General features: G+C 32.0%; 1 protein-coding gene across 1 annotated transcript in view; it reads left to right on the top strand.

Annotated features, from left to right (window-relative positions):
- Window positions 1–703: 703 nt before the first annotated feature.
- LOC117106975 (ATP-binding cassette sub-family C member 9-like) overlaps window positions 704–6930 on the top strand; it is a gene marked incomplete at its 5' end in the record, with an annotated part of 36182 nt that continues 29955 nt past the window's right edge. Inside the window, 4 exons of the mRNA XM_033248494.1 lie at window positions 704–940; window positions 4291–4473; window positions 5979–6131; window positions 6787–6926. Of these exons, the coding sequence (XP_033104385.1) occupies window positions 704–940; window positions 4291–4473; window positions 5979–6131; window positions 6787–6926 (713 nt within the window). The remainder of the gene's footprint in view (window positions 941–4290; window positions 4474–5978; window positions 6132–6786; window positions 6927–6930) is intronic.

Raw genomic sequence — 6930 nt, 5'->3', positions numbered from 1 at the left:
ATTTATATTTGCCTATATATTTGGCATATGGGCTCCATATGGGTAAACCATGGGCAAGCCCCATATGTGATTGCCCAGACGGATCCCATAAGGGAAAAATATGGGGTAGCCCATAAGACTTTTCCCAGATATTTTGCATATGGGCCCCATGTGGGATTGTTACCTGGGATATGTATTGTACCGTAAATATTAAAAATGCTAAAAATTGTTTTCAGTTTATATCACATTTATTTTAAAGTGTGCAATCCAGCTGTGTAAAGGATGCAGTTGTGAATAAAGAATTTCTGTTGCCTTTAATATTTGATTTGAATGAATGTGTATTATTAAGTACTTAATAAAAGCTTGACAAACTTTATTTAAAATTTGGGAGCTTTTATGTGACTGTGAAAACTTAATAAATATTTGAATAGTAGTCATCTGGTTTGCTGTGAACTGTTTTATTGATAATAAGACAAGCAAAATGTGAACTTCCGTAGATGTTATGAACATGACTTTCTCAGACAATGTGAGCTAGGATTCATAGTTATTCGTTGTTGCTGCTCGTTTTTTAAAGTTTACATCCATTGTGCGTGGTTTACAGTGTACAACGGTATTATCGATAATACAGTTACAGCAATATTTTAGTTTCATAGCCTGGAAAGTGCTATTATTTACAACCAGCATGGTTACCTAACATCAATATATATATGTTTTTTTTTGGCAGGCTCTAGTCTGTTCCTCCAACGACGATGAGTTGCCAGATGATCTTAAGAAAGAAAATATGTTCTTCATGCAAGGCTACTGCAATCTTATGTCATCGGCGACCTACTGGTGGCTGAACTGGTTGTTTAGGAAAGGCTACAAAGAGCCCATTGAGCTCAAAGATCTAGGAGTACTGTCTAGCTCTCACAAAGCCCGCCAAAACCGCATGCTCTTTGAAGAGGCTTTAGAGAAAGAACGGGTGAGTGGTTTTAGATAATAAAGCAATGGAGGTCTTTCTTTAAAATGCGAATTATTGTTGGTACTTGTGTTATGGGATAATAAACATTGGTTTATCCACTCCGTGGTTTAATACAATACACTTTCTTAAATTGATATCAAATAGATTGATTTTTTTACTATTTTGTTTGCTTTTTACTTCTTAAACTTTTAAAATTTAGGCCTAATATGCTTTTTTAATTAAATAAATTAAAAAATAACAATATAAATAGTAAAGTATAATAATTTTTTTTATTATAATTGTGGTTAATTTGTTAAGCTTAAATTTGATAGTGATTTAAAAAAAAATTGCTTTGGGCAATAATTGAAATAATTTTTTTTATATTTTTCTTAATTATTAGTTTGGCCGATATTTGATAATAATAATAATAATAATAATAATAATAATAATCTTGTGTCTATTTTCATAACTATTTTTATACTTGTCGAATGTTTTGGAAGTTCTATTTGGGTGGGCACACCATTTCCGGTGTTAGTAGTTTTTGTGCAATTTTTTGCCTCCCCCGCCCCCACACACCGCCTCCCTCTTTCTTTGTCTTTGTTGTTTTTTTCTGTGGAGCTTAATTATATAAATTGCTGAAAATTCATACTCAATACAAATATAAAATTTAAGGATAGGCAGGCCAAATATCTGTTCTTTGTTCCTCTTAAAAAATTATGACAAATTTAAATGATTTCATAAATAATAGTAATATCACATCATCATCACCAAAGCAAAAAAAAAAAAAATCTTTGTACAGAGGTCTTGTAAAATGTGCTTAAATTTGATAGATTGATTGGTTGATTGATTGATTAATTGGCAAACAATTTAATATACTGATAAACATGTAGTGTTTATTATACGAAACACAATACAGTATAGAATACAATTGAATACAGATTTCCAATCTCAAGTACATTAAAAGCTTTAGTCTTTCCTCAAATCAAATACCTGACCTACATTATACAAATAGGTCAACAGGTCAGGGGTGAGATATTTTTACAAACTACAGCAGTGTATTATAGGTAAAACACAATAGTTCAGTGGTTCAGTGTTCAATGTTTATTTCAATGGTATACAAATGATTTGATTTGTGGAAGAGACTATATGCTAATTGGACTCGCCTAATTAGCTTTAAGTCGTATCCCCATTAATGGTTTAAACGATATTGTTAATTTAATGTTTTCAAAGCAAGACAAGAACTAAGAAAAACAACTAAGAAATAAAACAGATACGGTATATAAAAATATGTGATCAAAAATATCTTTATTGACTTGCATCATGTACAGTAAGAACCAATTTGCTTTTCTTCCTAATTGCCTATAATAATAATAATAATAATAATAATAATAATAATAATAATAATAATAATAATAATAACAATTATAGTTAATAATAATAATAGTAATATTAAAGTAATAATAATAGTAGTAATAAAAATTAATAACAATACTGCCAAATACCTAGCTCTCACTGGCTAAAACCCACAGATACCAACATGCCCTCTTTTAACTTAGGATCCGAATGGGCCAAGCAGTGGTCCAAGGGGTAGAATGTGTAATATCAAAATATGCATTGTTGGAACCTCGGTCGCTGAGTACAGTACAGAACTTACCAAGGAGTTACTACTGTGTTTCCATTTGTTTGTTCAAGTCACCGGAACTAAACTAGAATGTTAGAGTACCCTCAGATATTTAATCAAGAATGTCCTCTTTCATCCCAGTCCCCAAATGGGACGGGCCGGGGTCGTTAAGGGGTTGAATATTTTTAAAATACATCAAAGTAGTTGTGTTGTTGGACTCCTGTTGTTCTCTCTCTTGACTGGCTTCTTGCCACGAAAAACAAAAAAAATCCTACAAAATATTTTTTTTCATTTATAAAACTCTACATTGTCATGTCCCTTCCTATATTTCTGATCTTATTATTCAGTTACGGTCCTAAACCTGCTGTCGCTCACTTTAGTCCACCTCCAGTTCTTCTACACATCCTGCTCATTATTATTAGGTCGCTGATCCTAGACTCTGTAACTCTCTTCCTATTAATATGTGAATTTCCATCCATTTCCCTATAAGGCCAGACACTAAGCTCATTTTCCTCATCCATCTATTTGTTTTTCTTTTTGTTGATTGTTTTTTTTTTCTTTTTCTTTTTCCTTTGTCTCTTCTCCATCTTATATGTTTCTTTTATTTAACTTCTTTTGGACAGTTGTTGAAAACGCATAGCAACCTAGTCATATGTGTTTTATAAGTATACATCTGTTACCATTACCATTCAGTAGTCATTTTGATAAAATGACCGGTATTTAATAATGTGAATGCATTCAAAATGTCTATAAACTTCGCACCTTTATTAACAAAGTGTTTGACTTCTTGTTCACTATGGAAGCAAACACCCTGATAATACCATTTAATTTCTATAATGAATTCAGACATGAAAGTAAATTAATAAATAATTAAAAATATAAATAGATGTGTAATACAATATGATATTATACAAAAATAATTTAGTATTCAAAATGATTTTAATTATTCATTATTGCCCTAAAGATTTTTTAAGAACTATAGCACTAGACAAAACAAAGCAACAAGTTTGAAGCCGGGCACTCATTTCAACCCTGCTCGTTGTGAATGCAGACGACGTGATCCATTGCACACGCTTTGTCGCGTTGCATTCTTCATAGAATCGCGTCGACCAACGACTGTTGGGTGAGTGAGCACCCGGCTTAAACATCGTTGTTTACCTGAAATGAAGACATGGTGAGTCGAATGGCCGACCAGTTAGCACGAGCGCCGCAAGCTATAGCCATAATATCGGCGCTGGTTCGAACAACATGCTCGCCTATGGTTCTGGTGATAGAACAAGTCTTCTCGGATAAGGACTATAAACTGTAGGCCCAGTGTATATAATGGCTCGTGTTCACTATAAAGAACCCAGTACATTCATTGAGACGAGTAGGGGATACCCCGGTGTGCTGGAACAGACAGCCCCTGTGGTGGACATCAAGAGTTGCTGGTACCGGGTTACTGGGTAGCACAGACACGAAGGGACCCTTAGGGGCAAAGAAAGTCATTGATTGAGTTCCTAATCCACATATCAAGCGCCCTGAACATCTTACATTAGATGGATATGTGCGCTGTATAAAACTACACTATTATTATTACTTGATGGTGGTTCAAATTTTGCTCTAATAAATGCTCTTTTGCTACTGCATAGTGACTATTGATGATGGTAGGTAAAAAGGAATTTGTAAGGCACAAGAAGATAATTTATAACTTCGTTTATTTGTCTTTTTAAAAGAAAACGTGAAAAATATTTCTTTTGTTGTTATATAGGAGCGTGCACTGGCAAAGGGTGTCTCCATTAACTTGTACCGTGTATTCTTTAATGTGTATGGGTTCAAGATGATGCTAGCTGGGTGTCTTAAATTCTGTGGCGACTGTTTGAGCTTTGTCGGACCAGTGGCACTTAAATATCTTCTTGAGTATGTCAGTGGTTTAGAACCAAAACCAGAAGAGGTATGTATAATATTTCTTTATGATAATTTAACATTTATTTCTTTAAAATATCTTTTTTAAGTATTAATTTATAGTTAATTGTTATTGTAATTTAGTTTAGATTTTTTCCCCTTCGGTCATATTGTGTAGAGTTTTACACAAGAAGTTCTATGACAATCCCTAAACAAGTGGAAGGCCATTCAGGCATACAGACACAAGGTGTACATTTCGTACACATTTACTGTACATTAAACTCCCAACAAAATGTCAATCAAGTGCGCCCTTGCATGGTTTTTAGCTGAATTGCACAATCCAAGGTGGTAACGCCCACAAGCAAGGATGTGTTAGAGCAGCCATATCTCATCAATATTTGATATGAAAAAGCCTAATGCTCTTGTAAACTTGTTAATATTAAAGTTATTGTAATTGACCCAATACGCAGATCACTATATTTGATATAATGCTGTAGAAACTTTGGGTAGAGAATTTTTACAAAATTTATGTGTACACAGTTTGTGCACACAGTTTGACTCGAAAAAGAGGGAAAAGTTTTTTGATTTACACAGTATTCTGTTGTTGTTAATGTGTACAATTTTACCTTTAAAAGGCAGTAGTTATGTCATCACACGTCACAATGTGTACAATCATACACATAGCCAAATATGCATAATTAAAAAAAGTTATATTTTAACAAATAGACCCAAGATGATGTAAATAAGCATAAGAAATATTTTTATGCTTATCATGTTTTTGTTCGTCACCGAAGTCACACTTTACACCAAAAAGCGCTTGAAGCGTGGACTAGCTCGTACTGTAACTTGCTCCACCCTTAAGAGTCTCTTCGTTTTTGAGCTACAGTACCCTATAAACTAGAGACTGGGTGTAAAACTTCAAAGCTAGGTGGCCCCCACCCACCACCACCCATCATACGTACAGTATATCCCTGACAACAGGGACTGTATAAGCAGGGTAGCCCTCTTAATACTTGTATCAATAAATGTATTGGGTTCTGTATAATGCACATAAGATGAACCAATTAGTTCACTGAGCCCAAGGGTTATGGTCCGTATTCTACTAGTTCCACCAACGGCTGCTCGAACCAACGGTGCTTCTACCATTCGACACAATACATTAGGACAAACATTTTTTAGTGACAGGCATAGAGTGTTATAGTACAGGCATGAAATTACAAGCTTGTACAAGGATAAATATAGCCGATGCAAGAGACTAAAACATTGATCTGAGACTGAAAAATATTTATGGAAAAAAAATATATAAATAATTTATAAAAGCTTGCTGGAAAACCATGATCATTGGAAGAAAAAGGGAATGTGAAAAAAAAATAAATATAAATAAATAAAATAAAAAATTGTAATATAAAAAAAATAATAGTAATTCAACACCAAATGAGGTTAATCTTTCTATTGACACCATTGTCAGAAAGAAGATTTTCTTTTTGTATTTTAAAACAGTAAGTAGAGATACACCATACAAAATAATACATTTTTTATTAATTTTTTTTTTAGGATGACCAATATGTGACCGTTGAAGTGTTTCTTCACAATGGCTATATACTCCTTGCTGTTATATTTTTTGCCGCTGTTCTGAGGTCTCTGTGTTTGCAGTCTCATTACCAGATTGTCATTATTGAAAGCATTCATCTACGAGCAGCTCTTCAGGTAGTTTAACTTTGTAAAATATATTAAAATATACTTTTTTTAAATTTTTTATTAAGTATTATTTATTGGTTTTTTTTTACTATTTATTATATTGCCTATCATCTTCATTAAATTGTCATCATCGTCATTCATAAACATCATTATTATACAGGTATCACCATAACTATCATTTTTTAAATTTTAACAATGCATTGTTATGTAAATTTATAATTTTATAATTGATGTTAAATTTATAATCATAAATTATATTATTTGAATCAAGCTATTATTTTTAATATTATTGTGTCATCTTAGTCATCATATTCATCATTAGTAAACATCATCATTACCATCATCAGCTGCTTTTTTTATATTTAAATAATATCTATTATTTTACTATAGTTATATTATTACTATCATTTTTAAAATTTTAAAAATGCATTGTTATGTAAATTTATAATTTTCTATTTCTATTGTTATGTAAATTTATAATTTTATAGTTGATGTTAAATTCATAATCATAAATTATATATTTAAATCAAGCTTTAAATTTTAAGTTTATATTAGTCATATATAGTTATATTTTAATCATAGTTAGGCCTATTCATAATTTATTAAATGAATAAATTTTAATTATTTGTTTTTTTTTTGTTTTTTTTGTTTTCTTTTGTTGTAGACCAGCGTGTATGATAAAGCCCTGAAGCTTTCTACTTGGACAATGACTGGCGGATCAATGACGATGGGTCAGATTACTAACTTGATGTCTGTGGATGCTATGAATTTGCTAAACTCGGCCCAGTGGGTTCACTATATATGGTCT

Source organism: Anneissia japonica, unplaced genomic scaffold, assembly GCF_011630105.1.
Source record: "Anneissia japonica isolate Jap-2015-1 unplaced genomic scaffold, ASM1163010v1 scaffold288095_len80955_cov110, whole genome shotgun sequence".
Taxonomy (NCBI): domain Eukaryota; kingdom Metazoa; phylum Echinodermata; class Crinoidea; order Comatulida; family Comatulidae; genus Anneissia; species Anneissia japonica.
Note: the sequence above shows the minus strand (reverse complement) of the source record. Positions and strands in the feature narration are given on the sequence as shown.